General features: G+C 34.8%; 1 protein-coding gene and 2 pseudogenes across 2 annotated transcripts; 1 reads left to right on the forward strand and 2 right to left on the reverse strand.

The window, feature by feature from the left end:
* The first annotated feature begins 3,723 nt into the window (after positions 1 to 3,723).
* On the forward strand, positions 3,724 to 9,031 carry LOC143547828 (putative E3 ubiquitin-protein ligase LIN). The gene is made up of 8 exons (XM_077039150.1): positions 3,724 to 3,822; positions 4,645 to 6,205; positions 6,489 to 6,659; positions 6,754 to 7,388; positions 7,470 to 7,614; positions 7,713 to 7,964; positions 8,060 to 8,372; positions 8,471 to 9,031. Exons 2-8 carry the CDS (start codon positions 4,670 to 4,672, stop codon positions 8,584 to 8,586), a joined length of 3,168 nt encoding a protein of 1,055 aa, XP_076895265.1. The 5' UTR covers positions 3,724 to 3,822; positions 4,645 to 4,669; the 3' UTR covers positions 8,587 to 9,031.
* Positions 9,032 to 9,598: 567 nt separating this feature from the next.
* On the reverse strand, positions 9,599 to 12,284 carry LOC143547829 (acyl-lipid (9+3)-(E)-desaturase pseudogene; annotated as a pseudogene). Its single transcript, XR_013137853.1, has 2 exons — positions 12,219 to 12,284; positions 9,599 to 10,774 (listed from the first exon to the last, which is right to left on the reverse strand). The product of XR_013137853.1 is annotated as an acyl-lipid (9+3)-(E)-desaturase pseudogene (transcript).
* Positions 12,285 to 18,761: 6,477 nt separating this feature from the next.
* Positions 18,762 to 20,940, reverse strand: LOC143547830 (non-structural maintenance of chromosomes element 4 homolog A-like; annotated as a pseudogene).
* Between the last annotated feature and the right edge of the window lie 3,170 nt (positions 20,941 to 24,110).

Below are 24,110 nucleotides of genomic sequence, written 5' to 3' on the forward strand. Positions count from 1 at the left end.
TACTAATTTCGACAATATACATATATGACCATATTTCAACACACTCTTTGATTGTCAGTTTGTCACTCTTCCTCATCTCATTTTTTTCTTTTTTTTTTGGGGGGGGGGGGGGGGACCGACATCAACGAAGATAGTTCTCTTGGTTTCAAATATGCACTTTTGTTGGCTTCCTGTTGCGATCGAGACTCATAGAATATGTATACAACACCATCTTTCTATTTCTTTTCTTAATCGTTGTTTCAACAGTTTTCTGCAAATGCATATTTTGTGCTATGGCCGTGTCTTACTTGGTTTGCATCCCTATGGATTTATCAATTGTTAACGGTGCTTCTCTATCGGTAATTATTTCGAATCCTTTCAGTTTAGGGTTTTTCCGTGTATTCGATTCTTCCTACTTAATTATTTTTTATCCGCGTATGTTTTGTTAGGTGCTGCAAATTGCGCTCGGAAGTGTCTGTTGAATCTTCATCGTAGCAGGTATGGAATCGGTTTTTTTTCTTAAGTTGATACGATTCCGATTTTTGGTTGATTTATGTTTAGGACTTTGTTAATTTTGAAATAGATTGTGGGGGGTTTTATGACTGGGTTGGGTTTATTTTGATTTCGTTGTGGTTATTTTATGTTTGTAGATACATAATGTTGGATTTTGTTTAATTATGTGGTACTTTGGTTTCTTTTTTAATGCAGAACCTATAAAAGAAAAGAATAATAATAAAACCAAAACCGTGGAAGCGTTCTGAACCAATTATCACGGGCAGCTTAAACGCATGTGTGACGAGTTTGGGAGACTGTTACGTAATATGCATGGTGGCCGAAAAGGTGGGCCTCATAATTTTCTCTAATCCATTTTCTAAAATTTACAAGTACAAAGAACATTATAGAAAATTACACATGTAAAAAAAGAACTTTTAGAAAGTGTTTCAGTCAATATGATGAAATCGAATGGCCGATTGGATTAATTTATTTTCTGAATTAGATTTTAAAAAGTCAACTGCATCTATTTTTAATGAAACATGTCAATTGGCTTTAGGATGTAGCCTCTAAATAGTCAACTGTATGTATGTATTTCCTCAGCACAAGTTTTGATTTGTTGCTTACGAGCACTTTCTTCAAGTAAGTTTGTCACTGTACAGTTTGACCTACATACTTTTATATATGGTCTACAGGGTGATCACACTTTTGAGTCAATGATCACAGTTCGACCATGCTACAACTTGACAATTCAATCAAGAAGATCAATCTCGGTCTTATGAAGCTTCAACACTAATCGGGTTGAAGGCCATATTCAAACCCCTGTATGATGATACAATTACAAAATGCTATTATGATTTTGCCACTCATGAGCTACTATGGGAAATACTCACTCACAGGTAACCATCAACATTACAAAAATCATTTCAAAAATAGTTCATATCGCCTACTAACGAAATCGGCTGTCTACCATAGGCTCATTAAAACTATGGTGTAAATATGTATGCTTGAAGATGTGTTTTCATAGGTCTACACCTAATTGGTAATTTTTGTTCTCCAATTTGACACTTTAACCATAAGCAGCTTATGACACACACATTAAATGGCAGATCCGTGATCAAAGAGAGAAAAAAAATGAAACGAAAAACATGGCTAAACAACCTTTTTGGGAACAACACAACCCAAGGCATCAAACAAAAAACCCTATAATTTTGGAAGGATAACGGCTATAGTTTTGGTAAGACTTCACGTGTGGAAGACAAACAAAAAGTCCTTGAATATACTTTGTAAACCCCAAAAGAAAAAGGGTAATTTGGGTCCTTGCCAAACCTGCATATATTTTTGTATTGTAATTTAACTGGCACCGTGTGAAATTTAATTTTAGTTAAGCATATCTATGTAACAATAGATAAATGTTCCACACACACGGGCCGTGGCTATTATGTAAGATGTGTAGACGCTAATTGCTTCATAAGCAACCGACTTCATATGCAACCAACAAAGAAAAAGAATCTGTTGCTAACCTTCGTAACAAAGGAAAACAAATAACTTACATTGTCCAGCCGTGTTCTGCCGCAATGCGGCGGGTGAACCAACTAGTTACTTTCTAATTTTAAATGTACCCCAAAACAAGCACACAATATACCATGTGTTGTGAAAGGCCATACGGCTTCACCTGTGGCCATATCAGCACCTTCTGGTGCGCCAAAATACGCTAAGTACCATTACGCAGCCCCTTCTGGTACGCCAAAATACGCTAAGCAACGTTACACAGTGACTTCAAGGGTGCCAATGAGGGACACACTAGCAAGTTGGCGGATGTTTTTTTGTGTCAAAGGGCTCTAAACACATGTCACATGGTCATCGGTGGCGCCTGCCATCCATGGCCAGTTTTAACACTTAGTCTGAATATATGCGAACCGATAAATCTTTAAGCCGTTATTATATTTAAAGTTACAAAATAAGATAAAAAAATTGCGAATTCCACACACAACACACGGGATGGTGTTTTTTGTTTTTCAGAATGTCCATTGTGGCAATCGTTTGGGTGGCATATGCAAAAAAATAATTTTGCATGTTGGACACGTACCTCTCTAAGACTATTTTCAATGTCAATGTTAAGTATGTCTTTAAGCGTCTATAACTGCCATATCATCTGTCGCATAATGTTCTTAGGGATCCTTAAATACCTCAATTCTACCTCCAACTCTATAGATATATGTACATTTTATAATTTCCACTTCATGACCTACCCATTACACACAATATTTATATAATTTTTGTTTTACTTTGGATCCACCTTTTCACATGGTTCATGACAACCCCCCTCCCCATTTACAAAGACATCTCACCCAGTGGCGCAGCTTGGACTAACGCACCGGGGAGGCCGAGCTCAAAATGTATATAAAATTTCACAAACGAGAGGGGGGAGGGGGGCGGACTCAAATTTTCGGCCAAAAAAGGCTAAACTTACACTATGTATAAAATTTTTCAGCCGAAAACAGGTAAATTTCACAAAACAGGGGGGCCGGGGCCACCCCTGCCCCCAATGAAGATTCGCCCCTGATCTCACCTAAAGGTTTCTGTGGATCAATACTCTCCAATGGTAAGGGTATTCAAGGGCATTGATCTTTAAAGGGCTAATTAAAGATAATTTAAGAACGTCTGTTTCAAAAGACTGATTAAAGATAGTTTAAGGACGTCTAAAGCCCTGACATATGGGTATGTGGGCCCATCTAATAAAAAAAACTTTTTATATGTGGATATCATATTGGGGTGTTTATGGGAATAGAGTTGGGGTAAATTGAGTTGTTAAAAAATAGGAGTAAAATTATAAATTGAGTTGTGAAAAAATAGGAGTAAAAAATGTGACATGTTTTCGGAAAAAAAAAAACAATATTATGTTTCTTTTTCTGTCACATCATATGTTATGTTGAGGTTTGATCCATTCAATGCCGAACTGAGGACATTCGAAGAACAATTCCACATCGACAGAGACGATGGATGACGGCCTAGTAAACTTCGAACAGATTCCATACGTGTCACTGATTCGGCCGGCACAACCTTAATAAACTAACTCCCATTGTCCTCTTCCATTTGTCCCATCCTCTGTAGCCTCCCCATCTCCATTTGTCGTTGACCACATTATTATTATTATTATTATTATTATTATTATTATTATTATTATTATTTGTTACATCAAGTAACCAACCAATGGCCTTCACTCAGTTCAGTTGTTGTTACAATCTTTCACTTTTGCACTTTCTTCTCTCATCATCATCATCATACAATTTTATGATTCTGTGGTATGTTCGGATCAAGTTTATATCCACAAGATTATTAAGGTTAAGGGTACGTATTTATATCCTTTTTGTGTGTGTGTGTGTGTGTGTGCGTGAGTTGTAACGTGCTCAGCATGTGTTTGAATTAATGTCTGAATGACTAAAATGAATTGATCATGCGAGATTAAAGAAGATGGTAGTGTCTTAGCAGTTGTAAAAGTTGATCTTATGTTAAGATTTTGTATTGTTTATGCTAACTTGCAACCAACTTTTGAGGAATTTTAAGGGATTTCATAGAAATAAGTTTGTTTTATTTGTTTCTGTTACTTTTGCATAGTAATTTCATACATACACTTATTGGGTTTTATGTGATTACATGATCATGAAGGCAAGTGGATATATAACTAACCAGGGTTCCTTAGGAGTTAGGAGTATTATGTAGTTCTCCCAGATTTTGTGTCACTATATCTATGTCTATCATGCATATATGAATTATATATCTCCTTTATTCACAACCTCAAGTAACAGTATTTTCATCTTACTTGGCCATACTTTTTGTGTGTTTTCATATTGAATGAATATGAATTACAGTCATTAAGTTGAAGAGTTTATCGAACACGTAAACCTTTTATTTTATTATTATTATTTATTTATTTTTTTTTTTTGGGGGGGGGGGGGTTTATCTTTCCTTTGATGACTGTCGCAGCGCGCATGTTTGGACACTACATGATATTAAACAACAAAACAAACACGTTTTGATACCATTTTGGTTATATTATGAATATATTTTTCGTTTTTATATAAAAGGTGCTCCCCGCCGCAGAGCGTGGACTAACCGTCCCCTTGTTGAGATTATAAACCAGTTTGGTGACTTAGTTCTTTATTTAAACAGAATTTCATACCAAAAACTTTTCTAAATGGCGATGTCGCTGGAAGATCTTCTTGCTGAAGAGGGTTTCAAGACTGGTAGCTCGAAGAGAATGACTCGAGCTTCATCAGGGGCCTTAACAGCAAGAATGCCACCTCATCCATTTCGAGATGAACGTAAATCCAGCATTCCAAGTCGTTTGAGGAAGACAGAAAGGGCGTATTCTGATACCAGTAGATATGATATGCGTGGCGAGTCACCGAAACCTGAGAAACTCAAGGCTAGGAGATCACTAGATGTTCTAAAAAGGGAAAGACTTGACAAATACAGTAACGAATCATCACAACAGTTTTCTCATGATGAGATAGTCGAAGTCAAAGATGAAATGGTGGATAGAAGAAGGTACAAAGACATATATCTAAACGGCGTATATAGTCCTCCGATTGGCAAGAGTGATAATGACCATGATGATTATCATAATTATCGAAAAGGCGGGAACCGACCTGGTTCATCATCTAGCAGATCAAACAAAAGTACACAAAACAAAGAAAGTGTCCGCGAGAGTAGGGCCCGCAGACCAGTTGAGACTGAATCTGTTGGTGAAGTAGCTCTTGATGAGGTGGCCATCAAAGCAATAATATCCATTTTGAGTGGTTACATTAAAAGATATCTAAAGGATCAAGATTTCAGGACATCGGTGTATCATAACTGCTTCGCTGCACTTAATTTTTCGAAGTTAGAAGAAGAAATAGTTGCTGAAAGCAAAGTTATATCTAACCTTGAACAAGCTATAGAAACCGTTGAAAAGGCTGCAGAGAATCTTGCTAATGCAAAACAGTTAAAGAAAGCTTCTTTACAGTTAAGTGTGATCACAGGTCTAAATGCAAGTGATTTAAAAGACGGGTTTACATCCGGCTTTCCAAATTCCATTCTGTCAGCTTGTGGTCACTTGTATTTAAGTGTGATATATCAACTACAGAAAAAAGAACGGATCGCAGCCAAACACCTTTTGCAAATGTTCTGTGATTCTCCGTTCGCATCTCGAACCACATTGGTTTCCGAATTGTGGGAAGATGTTTTTCACCCTCATTTATCGCATTTAGAAACATGGTATAACCAAGAAGTTAAATCTCTAGCAGACGACCCGCATAACGCAAGGAAGCTAAAACAACTTAAGAAAGTTTATTATGATATTTTGGACTCGGGTACTTATCAATTTGCATTATACTACAAGGATTGGATCACCGATGATGTTGAAGCTCCCTCGGTTCCTTCAATCCATGTTCCAGTGGCTTCCGTTCAGAGAATCCAGCATTCGGGTGGGAATGGAAGCAGTTTAGATTTTGGTAGCCCGTCGTTTTTGTCTCAGCCTATGGTCAGCAAGAAGTTATATGATTCTGTATTTGGTCAGGTGCACAAATCAGTACCTGCTGAGGTGGATGATTATCAGTATATACAGAGATCAGACGATGATACTTATAGTTTTGATGAGTCCGTGGTTGAAGATAAAAGGACACTTACATACCCTTTGGAAGAAGTTGAATATAAAGATTTAGATGTTAAAAAGGACCATGAAACTTTTCAGGTATGTTAATATTAATATTGATTTATCAGTTGGTTTGCTGACACTAGTTATTCAACACTTCCACAATTATAATCAGAAGTGCTTTCTGTTTACGTTACGATCAAACAATCAAAATTTAGGGAAGGCCAAGTCAATTGCTTCAATGCTAGTCATAGGTCTTGTCTGAAAGTTGTATAAAAAGCAGCACAACTTACTCTATATCCCCTTATATAATTATCATTATATTTGCACATACATTCAGTTAAGTAACCTGCACATGTGCTCAAATTCTCAATTGTAGCAGGGTGAAATAGTAGCCTTAGAAGGATCAGAGGGCACTGATATGTTACAGTCACTTCCAGTTGCAAAAGTCAACGAACTTACTCTCAGGAGGCTAGCAAAGTTTTTCTTTGGACTGCAACAAACTGAAAGTCAGTTGATAGATTCAGATGATAAAAAACATCCCGACTCTTCGGTAAGTCGGTAACTATATGTCTATATCTAAAATTCCGCTCAATACCCTTTGTTTTCCTTTTTTTCTAATTTTATATTTCTCTTATATGATGCAGCCAATAAAATCAAATGGTGATAGAGGATGCTTTTTCTTGAATGTTCCCGAGGATTATATATGCCCTTTAACCGGACTTATATTTGAAGATCCTGTGACTCTAGAGACCGGTCAAACATATGAGCGAGTAGCTATCATGGAATGGTTTATTAAGGGCAATAAAACATGTCCTGTATCTGGAAAAACATTGGAATACCATACTGTCCCTTTCACCAACTCTATATTGAAGCGACTCATCGACAGCTGGAAATCAAAGCATTCTCGGGAGATGTTATCCTCTGCATCTCTACCCACGGGAAGTCCTAGGGAACATGAGTATAAGGCTGAAGCAGCTGTTTTCATAGTAGAACAACTTTTTACTGTTTTTGGTAGAGAGGAAAATATAGCAAATGCAAAACATTTAGTGTCTCTCGGGGGTTTGCAGTTTTTAATCCAAAGATTTCGGTATGGAAATTTGGATGAACAAACACGCGTGGCTGCATTGCTGTTGATCTGTATTGAAGCTGACTCTAGTTGCAGAAGTCATGTGACTAGGCACATTGATAAACATGGTGTTCTTGAGCTGCTTCACTGCAAAGACGTAAAATCAAGATCAAATGCAGCGTTTCTTCTTTTTGATCTAATTTGTTTGAACAGGTATTTCAGTTATAATACAATAACTGTATAACTTTCTGTTGGTTAAAATCGATAACTTTTGTCAATGGTTTGTCACTTTAGGAGAAAAGATGTACATTTTTTCTTAAGTGGCTTGCAGAAGGAGGGTATAATGAGTTCGATGCATATTTTGCTACTTTTTCTTCAGAGTTGTTCACCTGAGCAAAAGCCCTTGGTTGCTGTGCTCCTGTTACACATGGATATTCTGGTATGTTCATAAAAGAAAATTATTTAGTTAAATACTAAAGTTAGTGTGACATATGTGCACACATTTGATTGTTAAGGTGTTTATATTCCAAATGACAGGTGGATCAACAAAAGTACAGTATATATAGAGAGGAAGCTGTTGATGCAATCACATCTGCACTTGATACCAGTCTTTACGATGAAAAGGTGCGAGAAACATGTTGTAGAGCACTTATTATAATGGGCGGGCGTATATCTTTCTCAGGGAAGGTAATCACACAGGATTATATCCTAGAGAAAGCCGGTTTGTTTAATAGACAGGAATCAGATGTTCTAGAAGACAAAGTCACAACGAAAGATAACATTTTGGAGGTAGTTTTCTCTCTTCTTAAAGTTTTGATGATTTTTTTCATTGTTTGATTACATGATTGGGTACTTTAATATTTAAAAAACGCTATGGTTTATAGGATAATGAGGAAGAAGAGGCCGTTGAAGATTGGTTGAGCAGATTGTCAACATCTCTTGTTAGTGACGGGAAAAAGTCGTTTCTGGATTCAGTTTCCCAGTGGTTGAGTTGCGGACACCGTGAAATGACGAAAGTAGGCTTGATGACGATGGTGTGGTTCAGTTCTTCACTTGCTGCATTACCTGATTATGAATTCGAACTTTCAGCTTTCTCGGTTCTAATCTCTAAACTGAAAGAAAATCTTGAAAATAGTGAATGGGTAGAGCACAAGATTCTTGCTGCCACGTCTCTCCTTAATTTTAGCAAAATCGCAGGTTAGCATTTTCTTTTATAATACATAAATATGCTCAAAATTTAAACTTTACCATATGGTAGCTTATAAGATATTAAGATGAACTGTAAATGGCTACAGATTGCATGAACATCTTGTTGACAATGGCCAATGAGATTGCAGCTCCTCTAAGCGAGCTTATAGAAGAAAGCTGGACCGCAAAAGAACTGTATGCCTTAATATCTCAGAAAGATTAACAATCTTTCTAGTTTTCTGATTATGATCATACATCCGTGATCTGTCTTATCTTCTCAAAACTAGCATGGTTTCACTTCATTTGACCCACAAAAAAAGACATATCTTGCTAGTTGCCTGTGACCCTTGCCTAGGTAGTTTCAATGTTATATGGTTGGTTATGACAATCTGTACTTGTGAATAGTGTTGATTGTGCATGGAGATTTTGAATTTTGATTTGTATATTTGTTAATAGACTACGACCGATCTATCCTTTCGATTGGTTTGGTCTTGTTTGTATTGTACAATTACCATTTCTGTGTGATTTTGGTTGTAGATCTCCAATGTAGTGTTATTTTCAGTCGTCTATATATTGTTTGCTAATAAAATTTTGCTTATGTTTTCAAGTCAAATATGAAGTTTTCTAATTTTTTTCACCGGTTATGCTAAGACTCTATTGTGGGGTGGCACCCCATAGGCGTTATTGTTACTCCGTTAGCGCCATTTAACACCAAAAGAGGTGGGATCCACTACCCTTCGGTCCTCCAACAATCACATACACACATACTCTCACTGTTTATTTTTTCTTTTATTTATATTTTAACTAAACAATATCGCACCTGTGAAACGGTGAGCTAGTAAAAGCGCACCGTCTACGATAGGACGGTAATACACTTTTTAATTATCAAATACACATATTCCTCCTGTTTATATATTTAATTAAAATTAAACAATATCTCACTTGTCAAACGGTGAGCTAGTAAAAGCGCACAGCTGACGGGATGTTATACACTTTTTAGTTAAACCATAACATTTATTTAGTATAGCAAGTGACAGAAACAACAAACAGAATCTTACTTTAAACAACAATTATATTCATAGACAATACTAAAACATACCACACAGCCCATTAAGACAATACTGAAACATACCCCCACAGCCAATGCCTGCTGCATTACATCCATCTGACATACACATGAACGACAACAACATAAACACACAAACACAAAACACTACCCATTGCCATAGCATCCTAAGCAAAACACACTATTTATTCTTGTACCAAAACACACCTTTCTTTCCCTCCGCATCTGCCTCCACAAATATACACTCCTTCATCTCTCTCCAAACAGCAACATAAAACGGAGTCTCATCGAACCGATAATAATCCCCAAGCAACGGTGCCACTGCGTTCTTCGCTTCCATCGCGTTATAATGCGGCATTGTTGAAAACAAGTGGTGCACCACATGTGTATCAGTAATATGATGAAACACCTTGTTCAATACACCATAGTCACGGTCCACCGTAGCCAACGCCCCCTTTAACCACTCCCATTCCGAGCTATCATAATGAGGCAAGCACGAATGAGTATGTTGAAGATAAGTTATCAACACCAAAAACGCGTTCACGATCATCAACGGAACCCCATAGACACAAATCACCCAAACCACTCCTTTCGCTAGAGCCACACGTAACAAGACGAGCGATGTGATGACAATGCCGACGTCAGAAAGGAATATTTGGTAACGTTTACGCTCGTTGTAAATTGGGCTGCTCGGGTCATAATGGCAGGCGAAACGGTCATAGGGCCGGCCCGACACATTAAAGGCTAAGTATAAGGGCCAGCCTAGAGTGAGGGTTACGAATAGCCCGAGGATCCGGCCCGGTGTGTTGTCAAAGTATTTTGAGTACCACGGGACTTTGGAACGATATTTAGGGACGAAAACTTCGTCCCGTTCGAGTGAGCCAGTGTTGGAGTGGTGACGGTTGTGACTATACTTCCATGAGAAGTACGGGACGAGTAAGGCCGAGTGGAGTACGAAGCCCACGGTGTCATCAGCCCATTGATAATCACTAAACGCGTGGTGACCGCATTCGTGGGCTATGACCCAGACACCGGTTAGGACACAGCCTTGGGCTATCCAGTAAGAGAGCCAGGCTATGGTGGAAAATGGGACAGGGAGGTGGTGGAAGTATGTGGTGGCAAGGTGGTAGAGGACCGCGGTTATGGTGAGGTCGGATAGGACGTAGGAGAAAGAGCGGGTTAGGGAGCGGTGGAAGCAGTGTGGTGGGATGGCTTTCTTGAGGTCACTGATGGTGAATGGTGGTTTGGAATGAGGGACTCGGTCCAGTGGGTGGTTGTCATCGGTTGCAGCCATGCGTTCTCCTGCTCCCATCTTGTTGTTGACCGTTTGACCGGAGTCTTCAACCTGTACATGCAATATGTTAACCATGATTGGAAGTCTAGAACAAAGAGTATGGAGCCCAGCCCGAGCTCGGCTCGTTTCGAGCTTGGCTCGTTTATTATTTATTAATTAATTTATATATATTTATATTTAATTTTATATAAAATGTTTAATTTTAAATTTATATATAAAAATATATATTATTTAGTTTTTTTTATCATAACAATTAATAATAATAATAATAATTACATAAATAATAATAATAATGATTACATAAGTTTGTACTGAATAAAATTTATATTAAATTTATATTAATAATAACCTCATGAGCCGGCTCAAGCTTAATGACTGAAGCGTGAGCTTGGGCTATTTTATTAAACACTTATTTTAAACTCGAGCTCGTGTAAGCTTGGATCCATTCGATCTTTTTACAAGTTGATCTCAATTAGTTTGCGAGTGGCTTGTCTCAAAAATATCAAGAAAGCCATAGATCTTGTCGTCAAAGAGCTCGAGCTCTATTTCTAGAGCTTCCTAGAGCTCGAGCTTGAATTGTGAGTAGTTATTCAAGCTCGAAGTCGGCTCATTAATATTTGTTAGAAAATTTATATATTTTAAATATAATTATATTTAATGAAAATTTTATAGGTAACATAATATATATTATTTAGTAAATTTATATATTTTAAATACAATTATACTTTTTTTAACATAATATATATTTTTTAATAATAAAATTTGTATAAATAATAGGCTCGGCCACTTATGGACCCTTTTATTAAACAAACTTATTTTTAGGTTTAAGCTCGTTTAAGCTCGGCTCGATTCAAACTTTTTCAATTCAAAATTTTTGTGAGCCGATCTTATATAGCTCATGAGCGGTTTGGCTCGTTTACACAGTAACCAGATGTCATAGATCTAGTTGTCAATTAACACGTATACATAAGAATCACAAAAATCAGCGTGTTTTTTAGCTTTACACGCAAATAATTACTGAAAAATGCATCATTCCAATACAAATGCTGACATCTATGACATTAGTCACATTAGTACTCAAAATAAAATTAACCGATCGACACCTGTCAAAGATATAAACATTTTTTTATGACTCAGCTAAATAAAAATATCTATAAAAAAATCTCTTAGGTGATTTTGTTAAAATGAAGAAAATAATTAGGCAAAAAAAAAAACACTAATGTTTTACAAATTAAGAGTGCTAGTGAAGTGAGTGACATGGATCAAAATCACATGCAACAAACGCACAAATTTATAGCAAACTGAGTGAAATGAATCGAATCGAAATCGCATAGAACTGTAATCAGACTGATCTGTAGATCAATTAATAATGCAGCTAAAAAAATCAAAAATCAAAAATCAAAATTAGAACTGGATATATAACTAATTGATGAATTTCTTGCATGCAAATATGTGTTAATCAATAAAGATAGATATAGATATAGATATAAATCACCTGAATCGATCTGAATACAGAGCCTCACTTGGTAGAAGCACTTGGTGTCTCAGCTGTGTGACACGAAGGGCTTCTTCGTTTCCGTTTACAAAATGGTAGAGCTGGTTTATATAAAGAATGGTTTTTCTTAATGTGCCCTTGACTCCTTGAGGTTTTAATGTCTGGACTAAATAGTCTTTGTAAAAGAACAATGGTCAGCAGTAGATCAGTGCTTTTAAAAAGTATCAAATTCAACCTTTATATATTCTTATTTGTTTTGAACATGAGTTTTAATAGTGTTTTTTTTATTAACTTTGCTGTTCTAAAGCATAAAGTCTCGGATATTTGAAGTGAAAGGATTGTTTCTTTATTATTACTATAAACAAAAAGTAGCATGTTCACCTAACTTAATTGTTTTCTTCACCGTAAGTACAATCTTCACGTGACCAATATTAATCCACATATTCGAGTCTTTAACACCGTCAAAGACAGTCTTTCCATTTGAGTTGTGGATGGATTCAATGATGTTTCCCATTAGGAGTTTTTTTTATTTATTAGCGATTTGAATCTCTTAATTCATTTAGATAACATAGGAAATTTGAGCAGCCTTTCGAAAAAAATTATTTCAGATCATACAAACGAACAATCTGCAAGCCACCTCCCTGACCCTTACACATGCGATGGAGATAAAACGCTAGACTACCTAAGACAAGATTATTCATACTTTTAAATACCACCAAATAAAAAACTTTGAACTTTCCGATTCAATAAATTCTTTTACTTAAGAAATTTCTACAAAGGAAAAATAATAAACCGTTATGGTAAGAAGTTTTACGATAATTTAATTTTATAATCGAAACCTAGTGAGAGTTACTGACCTATAATTAAACTAAGAGAAGACCTTTAAAGCTATAAAACCTTGATAACTATATAAATGTGAACACATAGTTCGTGGAATATTATTTAGTGAAAGACATGTTACTCAACTGTAACATATGTGATTCAATAAGGACATATTTATAAACTTTGAAAAAGTTGAGGAGGGTTTATGGAGAGTGGGACTGTAACTGCAGCATAGCATGTAATTGTAAGGATACACTACACACGTGTAGGCTGGTAGTTTTGTCCTCACACGTCATCCACTGACGTTAAGCCAGATTAATACTTAGTATGGACGGTCGTGGTATTATTACTAACCATGGGCGTGATGTATTAGATTGGTTTATTCCGCAATAAATATTTTCATAACCGTTATGGATTAACTAGGGGCGTCAATCGGATGTCACATGGACAGTTTAACGCCTGAAAATCACGCCGCTTCAAACAAAGGGGGCGTCATAAAGGAGTATTCTTTTTCTTTGTTAGTGTGTTGGCGCACAAGATGACTAAATCAAGTGGTTTTCATTCTTAATGCACTAATCAAACTTTTTTTGTTTTCTTTTTTCTATTATTTAATTTTTAGTTACTCCACAAAGCATTATGTAAGGATTAGTTAGTAAATGGATCCTGCCTACTTGACGTTAACGTGATGCTTTAACTAGTGGTCTCTAATTATTAAGGTATTTGTATTACTTTTTGCTACTTGAATTGAGCTTAAGATCCGGATAAAGCTATCAAGTCATACTTTCAACATATATAGGCTTGTCTTTCTAGAAATCATGTTACTTATTTCATATGAAAGTTTTTCTCACTTTTACACCTTAAAAACTAGCATAAAGGTTATCTAAATATATTTGTTCCAAGAATGTGGTTACGTATCGATGATATTGTTATGGCATATAAACCCTATATAAATTTCGTTTATATAAAACATTAGAACTTCAATGTTGGTTAAGCTAAACACATATGAAGTCAATAACGTTGTTAGTTGTGTGTTGATAGATTTTTAACGTTTAATAAATATCAACTTATTTACAATGAACCTAAACCTTAAAGGCGACATGTGATTAGGGCCGTCCCCAAGAACTCGATAGATTTCGTGGGCCTTGCACGAATTATAAAATTGGGCCCCCAAAATTTTAACATATATATACGATAAAAAAAACATACAAAATTGTGAAGCAATTACAAATAATCAAGCATAATATTGTTCAAGTGCATTTTGTAAACGGATAAACTTATCAAATAATTTTTCAATGTATAATTGAAGAACATGTGAACAACACCTAGTAATCGCCTTCAACGAAATCAAAGTTGCTTCAGTTTCAACTTGTAAGAACTCAAATAAGAAGAAAAAAAGACATGGTTTCAATTTCGAATATATATACCTCTTTAATTTAAAAATATCATAATCAAAGCATAGTTCGAAGTCTAAATTAAATGTTTTTCAAATAATCAAACAATTCAAACATGTTAATGGTTTACTAGTTGTCGGAATCGAGTTCATTGTTCTGAAATCGCGAAATCGTATTCCGTAACCACCTGTCGACTGTCGTCCGCCATCGTACTAGCCGGAATCACTGTTATGGATGATTGGACTTCGTCCAGTCACCGTCGTGAACTCGTGATCGTTGTCTGTTGCTTTTTAAGTTGTTGGCTATGGTAAGTTGGTAACCCTCACTCACTGAACGTTCCTGCAGGCTGCAACCTTGCTACAACCTTTTTTTCTATTTGTATCAATATATATGGGCCAAATCCGGCCCTGCATGTGATGCAATTAGTCTTCACACCGGTGACAAGATATTTCAAGAATCATAAATCGTATGATTGATAACTTACATAAATATCCAAAATTTTGTTGGATTTACCATTTTATACAAGAAACTTATCAAGAATTTGATTTTAAAACAATAAAAACATTCAATCTTTTGAAACTTACTTTTTATTTCTTAGACATCTTTACAAATCTTTTATGGAAAGTCTCCAAAATAGTCGAGTTACAATATAGTCATGAACTTTGTATTTTTCAAAATAATCAAATTCAAAACGATCCGATTAGAAGTTGACCCCTCAGCTCGTTCGGCAGAAAGAATCATTTATCTGTCATGTGTGACACAAGAAAAAGAAACACTAGCTCAGCTACACGAGAGCCGACAAACAACTCTAGTTGACTACAAAGGAGGTGGGGCTCTTGTGTGTGTAGCCGAAAAGTTGTAATCTGACAACAGAGAAGTTGAGGCTTGTGTAACCGAAAAATTGGTAATTTGGTTTTTCCAAGACATGGCGGGCAGAACCTTGTGTAGCCGAAATGTTGGTAATCTAGTTCTCATGTAGCCGATAATGCCACATGTAAGATGATGGTTGATGCCACCTTACATTTTGTGTTATTCAATATTTGCTAGAACGATATATTCTCTGTCAAACGAGCTTAGCTGTCAACCTTCGATATTGTAAACAAATTTAGTCAACTTACTACCTTGAAGATTTTCCTCCCATCTTTTATTCAACATTTAGTTTAACATATGCTATAATAAGTTATAAATGACTTGTATCGTGACTAGGCCTAAACCTAAATATGTCTGGTATTTTACATTAGTAATTTGTACCACGACTAAAAAAACGATAATATGCTCGGATTTTTTATTTATCATGAAATTAAACCTTAAAAGTAACAGTGACAGTTTATATTGTTATTAACTTTATACGTGTTCGGAAGTTTGTGTTCGATCATTAAAATGTTTCTTTTTTTTACTCTCGAAGAATTATAACTTTGACATATAAACATTGACATATAAACACAAACCGAGCTACATCTGAAAAATGGGTAAGCGAGCAACAAGCTGTGCCACTATCCCCTTTTGAATCGCAAAGCCTGTTTTACTAAATATCAATCCTTGGTTCCTCGGGCTCTTTAAAAAGAAAATATCAAATCTTTTGATTTACTCTTATCCGGATACGTTTAATAATAATAAAAAAAAAAACTTTATTCGTTCATCTTTTCATTTCATTTTATATTTACTAATTACTATACATTATGGATGAAACATTTCCCGGACTGAACTTAACCACTACACCACTAGGCTTATAAAATTGGATATGTCTGGTCCACTAGGTCTAATCCATAATATGTTTGGTCCATTAGGCCTACTATAGCTTACAAAGTTACAACTTACCCTACAATACAACTTACAAGTATATTATGAATCATTTTATTATAATATGAATTTTGTATTATGTACTTACTAGTCACATCCCTCTTCTTTATAAAATAAAAGGTCACTTGATGTTTGATAACATATCCCTTCCTCTCATGCTCTCCTACCGTCCAACACATTCTCTTTCTCAAACGTATCATGTGTACGTGGTGTGCACATACACTTATATAAAATTTTAATTGCCAAATGGTTTTCACCGAAACCAAGGACCCGGCCGTTACATGTTTAGTTTTAGGCCAAGCTCGGTAAAGAATAAGAATGCCCATCCTGTTGGTGAGACAATACTTTGTTGGAACTTATAACAATAACTACGATCCTATAACTGGGAACATAGATGTATAGCATAATCTCAACACTTTGGGCCTATTAATATAACTTGTTTATTGAACAAGTCAATCAAACACAAATAGATTAGCAGACCGACTAACCCATTAGCTTGTTCAAGGAAAAACATTTTTTTAAGTTCGTATTTAGATTTTAAATTGCTAGTTTAAAAATATTAACATTTTAAGCTTAATAATTTATTTTTAAGTTTCTCACACAAGTAAAATAATGTAGAGTTATATTAACCTTTGAAACTTGATAATTTATTTAAAACTTTCTCGCACAAGAAAAATTAATTTTCCTTATTGAACTCTTCGTCAAATTTTCAATTCTAGAGAGCCTTTTTTTGTTATTATTATTATTATTATTATTATCAACCACCCACCGTTCGTTTCTCATTCTCTGATCATTTCCATTTATTCGCTAATCTTAACAAAATATATAAACTGAAGCATAACCAATTAAATACCAATTCGAAAAAAAAGGGTTTATATGAGATGGATATAGCATTACTTGTTTTCGCAAATGAACATTAACTAGGTCCATCTAAAACACAGCACGCTTTTTAAACATGTTCTGTGTTCACCTATTCAGCTAGTTACACAAAATCATTCTAACCCATGAACCCAACTCAATTGAAGTCCCTACCTAGCACACATGATGGCATGATAAAAACCTGAGCAGTAATATATATAAACAAAAGCTCATTTGACAAAAAAAAAACCTCTTCTTTTCTAAGACCATCTCCAACAGTTTTTGGTTCAAACCAGTCACATCATTGTCACATCAGCTTTCTTAAAAACCACATTTTTTTTCTACAACAATACACTTTCCCAAACCATCTTTACATTTTCACATCATCATTTACTTTTACATTTATTTTAAATAAGAATTTCACATACTATAAAATATTTAATTAGTATAATTCTTTTTGCTAAGACTTCTTGTAACATTTTTTTTCTAGGACTCTTTGTAATGTCAAGGACTTCTTGTAAGAGTTTTTTTTTCTAGAACTTCTTGTCATGGTTTTTATTCGAATTAAGCGTTATAAAATAGATAATAAAATCGTTAAAAAAAACTAGTTTTAGAAAACTACCCGTTAAATAATTTAACCGTTAAACAGCCATTACGTAAAAAATACACAAAACAAAAAATACATCATTTTTGAAATATATATATAAAAATATGTATATATGTATGTATGTATGTATGTATATGTATAATATTTTAATATATATTATAAATATAAATATGAGTATATATATGTGTGGGGTGAAAGATGTGATGTTTGGGGCCCACAATTGGTGGTTTGGAATATCAAACCTCAAACCTTGTTTTTTAGTTTGAACCAACCACTCCAATGGTTTAGGTGATTTTTGGGTTGGTTTGAACCAACATAAACCAACCATTGGAGATGATCTAACTTAGTCAAAAATGTGTCCATCCAATCATGCTCAATATATCGGTTAACATTGTACACTTGGCTCAAAGGAGAGTCTCAGGAAGAACCCCTCAGTATCTCACCACTCAGTATTATTGATTTAGGAAAAAGAATTTATAAGTGTTGAGTGCTATAAAAGTACAGTGTTTTTCCTTCGATTTACAATGAATAAAAACAAAAAGGTCCTAAAATAAGGGAACCACCCCTGCAATTTCAGAATACCATATCAATGCTTTCATATGGAAAAAAATAAATAAATTGACAACTTTAACCCTTCCACTGAAACATTAACCAGCTAGGATTATATAGTGTAATGGTGTTAACTGTTTTATGACAAACTGTAACAACAATGCAGTTGGGTCGAGCAATCCAAACAAAGGTAACATAGATTCAAACATCTTAATCTACTAAGACCAAGAACGATATGAACAACAATGGTTGACCCAAAACATGACCAGGTGTTGAGGATTATTCAATTCATGTATAGCTGCATTCTATGATGAAATCAGAAATGCATAAAACTAGATGGCGACAAGAAATAGTGACAAAATAGCAGAGCAATATACATAGCCCAAAAGATGTAACGTGTCAAACTTTAATATTCTGCACAAAAAGACACCAAAAATTACATCTTTTAACAATTTACATCAAGACAATTCCTACTTACTCTTACTAAAATCAATACTGTCAATTTTATGCGACATATCAGGCTTTCTTAGACCTTTTTGGTGAAGTTTTTGTACTAGTTCTTGTAGTTGGACTACTGTTTGCACTTGAATTTGGTTCTGACTGAGAACCATCACAGAGATTCAGCTTTGTCCTATGAGGCATCAGCTCAGAATCTTCAGCCACTAAATTCGACATCAGCTGCAATTTCCACATAAATGATATGTTTAGTGCATTTGAATGAGATCCACATACAAAATAGCTATAAATACAAGAACTTGGATATGTTAAGTAAAAGTAATGTATATACCTTCCAGTCGTTGAAGTCAAATCTAAAGATGAAGTGTGAGTATACCACCTTCTTAGACGTAATCATGCTAGAAGCAGGAGCGTTCCTTGGTGCTGAATACAAAAATATCAGTTACAATAAGTATGCACAAAAACAAGGTTTTCGAGACGAACTTTTTTGTTGACTTTAAGAATATTAAACATTGTAGCAATAGTCTTCTCAGTTTCTGTCTTCCCTTTAGATGCAGCGTCCTCAAGCTGTAAAAAAAGACGATTATAGACAATTGCAAATAATATTTAACATGAGTTGGTTGACCAATCATCACATACCTCTTGGGGTGTCACTTTCTCTACCTTTACAGACCTTCGGCGTTTTCGAGTAGCTGAGGCCTTTGGCGGTTTTGGTTCGAGATTCATGGGTCCAAACCTTCAATAACAATAAAAACAGACTAGAAAAAGTAGATTTAAAAGTTAAGACAAGATATTAGCATGTTAAACTGAAGGCTCAAGAACACACATGGTGGAAGAACCGCTACCGGTCATAAAAAGTGAAGAGGCTTGCAAACCAATGTCTTTCCAGCGAATCTTGACACTTTCATTGATTCCTATTTTCCTTTTCTTGCCAAATCTACTGATCAAACTTAACACAAATACTGATGGATTTACATTTCCAGTGCTATGCACTCTTATGGAAGTTACCAATGTGTCAGCTAGGTCACGTAACGCCTCTGCATCAGATACTTGCTCTCTCAGTTTATTAACTACAATATAATAATTAATATTCAATGTATTAAGACAACCAAGTTATAATCATTTCTTTTATGACAAACAGCGAGCAATAAAATAATTTAAAATTCCATACAAACATACCAAAGTTCATTATATCCACCACTTATATGAAAGATATAAACAGAAAGCTACATAATAAGATAACATGATAGATGCTAATGCCTATTTGGTAAATTTAGTTCGCTTCTGCTTATGTTCAAATATGGTAAAAGTGTATAAAATGATATGAATTATCAATTGTATGAGCTTATAGCTTATATATATGTAACAAAATATGTATGTTCATTAAGGACTGCAAACGAACCGAACAAGACCTTGGAAAAAAATGAAATTTCTTGTTCGTGTTTGTTCATTAAGAAAATGAACTTGTTTGTGAACGATTCACGAACACGAAGTTTTTTTTATTTGACTAACCGAAAATGGTTTGCGTCAACAGTTTGGCCAACTACCAAGTTTGTGTTGATGTTTTTCTTATTAACATTCATATGTTTATTTTACATACAGTTGATCACATAACAATACTTAAATACTTTTGGATTATAAATAATAATTTTGCTTAAATTTATATGATAAGATTAGACAAGAGATTAAAAAGCTTTATTAAACAAACATATATAAATGTTCATTTAGCTAATCGAACAAAATTCCTTGTTCACGTTCTTTCACTCATTAAACGAACAAACATAAACAAACTTCCCACTGAATGTTCGGCCTGCTTACAGCCGTAACAGCCCTATGTTCATGTGTTATGGTATCCCTAATCTTACAAAACTCAATAACAATGTCACAATCACATTACAACAAATAATGAAGTATACCTAAATGATGCATTCCATCGACCTCGTCCATAATCGAAAGAAACCTCTTCGAGCTAACCGCCGATATCTCATCCTTTTTATCTATTTCAAAATCAAAGTAATTACACATGCATAAGCAACAGTCAAAACTACCAACTACTTAAACATGCATTATGAATCGTAAATCAACGAAAACTACCGCGAATGAGGTTCTGAATGGATAAATAGCTGTGACGAAGAACTCTACGCTGGCTGAAGTTGTCATCATCGGACTGATCGGTAACGGTGTCTTCAGTGTCCTCCATTTTAGGCTGCTTATTTCGTTCAGTATGGTTCATTGACATTGTTGCAGGCGATTGGAAGTTAATTAGAAAAAAAAAACCCTAGAAATTGTCGTAAGTATGAAATAATAATAAGGGATATATGTGTCGATTGGGTTCTTGTTATTCGAAAGTTTCGAAAGATTGGTGTAATCTTCGCCAGTACGCTTTCCAAATATTACGTGTGCTGACGTGGAAGTTTCGTTTCCCGCGTAAAAAGAGTATTGGATTTAAATGAGAGCCAAAATTGATTTTTATTTATCAGAATTAGATCACAAAAAATTGGGAGTTTGACTTATTTGAGTAGGTTGTGTGGGTTATTATCATTGTGTGTAGGAGGAATTAGAGAGTTAGGAACAAGAAGCGGTTTGAAATTAAAGTTATTAAGGTTGAGCATGTAATTCGAGATATTAAAGTGTTAGGCTTCTTGTGGTTTAAAATTATATCAGGGTGTAAGTCGATTACTTGGTCGAAATGATGTAATTTTGACTTAATGTAGTTCCTTGTGGTTTTGCCTCGTGTTGTTATTGCAAAGAGGGGGTTGTTTATGGTTTGTTTGTCTACAAAAGTTTATAGTTCAAAAAAAGAAAGAAAGAAAAAGTCCCGTCATTAATTAAATTATGTGTAATTTATAAATACCGAAATAAGTATATCTATACTATATATAATACATCAAATAAGGGCAAATTAAAACACTCATTTTTAAGAAATTTACAACACTTAAAGCATGAAATACATGTGTAATTAAGGGTAAACTTGTCTTTTAAACATAATTCACTCGACTTACAAGTTGCTCTCTCATCTTTAACCATATCATGTTTTTAATTTCAACTTTAAACCAAATTTTCACCAACGATTTTTAAACGACAATAAGTTTTTCATACGTTAATATTTTTGTAAAAATATTGTACCATAGAAACGAGTATTTTATTCTCTTTAATTTATATATAATATTATTGTAATTTTTTGAATTGAAAAAATTAATATGTTACGTAGGGGTGTTTAATGCCGGTTTTGATTGTTTTTAAACGAAAACTAAACCATTAAAAATCACAAACTGTTATTAACGATCTGATTCAGGTTTGGTTTAAGAGTTTAAGCTTTGATAATAAAATTTGCTTAGATGTTTATTAATATAATCGTATCATCAATTCTAAATAAGTCAAAATATGATGCTTGAAAGGATAAAGAAAGTAAAAAATGACTGAAAGTAAACAACCCAGCCGGGAAACCAAACCGATGACCAGTTTCAAGGTTTTAAACCAAACCATGAACACTCATAATTGTTACGTGATTAATAGATTCCGCGTTCAAAGACCCGCTGCATCGCGCGGGCACTCGTCTAGTTAAGTTTAACCATTGAGTGGTATGTATGTACACCAACTAACCAAAATTTTATTAAGAGAATATGTTAATGTTGTTTTAGATATATTTTCCAACTTTTCTCCTGCTTTTATTGAGATGCTATGCTAAAAAGAACACCGATTCATTTTTCACCCTCATCTTCAACTCCTAAAGTGGCAGCCACCACAACCATGTGGTGACAAAAGAGGACGATCTCTTTCCTCAAACACCATATGGCGATGTGGTAAGCAGGTGAAACCGGAAGAGGGTTCATTGATCCTAAATTCACAAGAATTGTCAGTTTTTATAAGTCTTTGATTTGTTTTCAAGAAAAATATGAACTGGGCCTCTTAATGTTATTCAAGAGAGAAAATGACATTGTGATGACCCTTGGGCTTGTGGTTGTGTTACGTGATTGATGGTAAACCCCTTAAATGTCATTGTTGTTTCTCCATCCCAACATGAAAGTACAATTTCATATATATTGAATAATAGATGCTTCAAAGTTCAAACTACTAACATTGTCTTCCAATTCGTTATACTCCTTTGTAACATCCTCCAACTAGCCACCCGAACCATCTTCGCCATCCTTTATCCGACTAAGCTTAGTTGACTTTCAAACAATTTGCTCTCAACTGTAGTCCATTTTGTGTTTTTTTTTCTTTATATTTTTTTTCTCCCATTAAAGGCCGTCATCCAACTTGAGGAGTCCCCCAAAAATAGGAGCAAAATACAAGGAAAAAAAGTTGAGGGACCAGTTGTTGCTAAATGAGTAAACTTGAAAGCTGTATGAAAAATGCAAAATCTTTTTGAAGATACGGGGATTAGTGAAGCAGCCACGTTATGGAAGGATATATTCACCAAATCTAGGGATGACAATAAAACCCGAACCTAATAGGAAAACCCGAAACCCGACATAAATGGGACGGGTAATACCCGACCCATTAGGGCTTTGGATTAGTTTTGATTTTTTCGCGAGTTTGGGACGGGTTTGGATTTCTAATATACCCGATTACCCGAAAACATAAACTCATTTACCCGATGTACCCGATATAGCTTAGTATATTATATATATACTATATTCCAAATATATTATTTGTCGAAATTTGTTTATGTTAATTATTTGAGATATTTTATCTTTATGGTAACCATATTTGTAATCGATTAGTTATATATTGTCAAAACCCGGCGGGTTTTTAGCCGGATACACTCGACGGGTATTTTATCAAAACCCGATTGGAAAACCCGAAACCCGACGGGTAATTACCCGATAAAAACCCGACGGATTTTGGGATGGACTTTAATAACCGGATATGGGTTTAGGAATACATAAACCCGACCCATTGTCATCCCTAACCAAATCTCAAATGGAGACGAACGACAAAGCCATTAGGCCTAGGGGTATACCTTAATGCTTATGGGTATTAAAACTGAGTTGATAAGGTTAATGAGTGTCATATCACTCATTTTATGAGTTAAGAGGTGTTAAATGCAATGTGGATTAAAACCTTAATGAGTATTAAAATCTAAAATCCTCTTCACACATAACCAAAATAATTTAAGAATCAATTTAAATTTAACATTATATAAAGAGAGGTAATTTTTTTTTTGGGGGGGGGGGGGGGTAAACAATTTTCTTAGGATGAGATGAAGTCAAATAGGGTAAAGACGTAAAGTAGGTGATGTGGTGTCCATGTGAAGTTTATAAAAAGCTTGAATGTATACCATATGGCCTTACAATCAACGTTAATTGTGTTTAATGTTGGCATAAACTTTTTCTTTCCACTACTAGAAAATTGGCTATATTCCTACCAAAATGTCCTACAGAATTCCTACGAACAACTTTTTCA

This window comes from Bidens hawaiensis, unplaced genomic scaffold, assembly GCF_021521415.1.
Source record: "Bidens hawaiensis isolate Kalapana, Puna unplaced genomic scaffold, B.hawaiensis_p1.1 tig00014836_1, whole genome shotgun sequence".
NCBI classification, from domain to species: Eukaryota; Viridiplantae; Streptophyta; class Magnoliopsida; order Asterales; family Asteraceae; genus Bidens; species Bidens hawaiensis.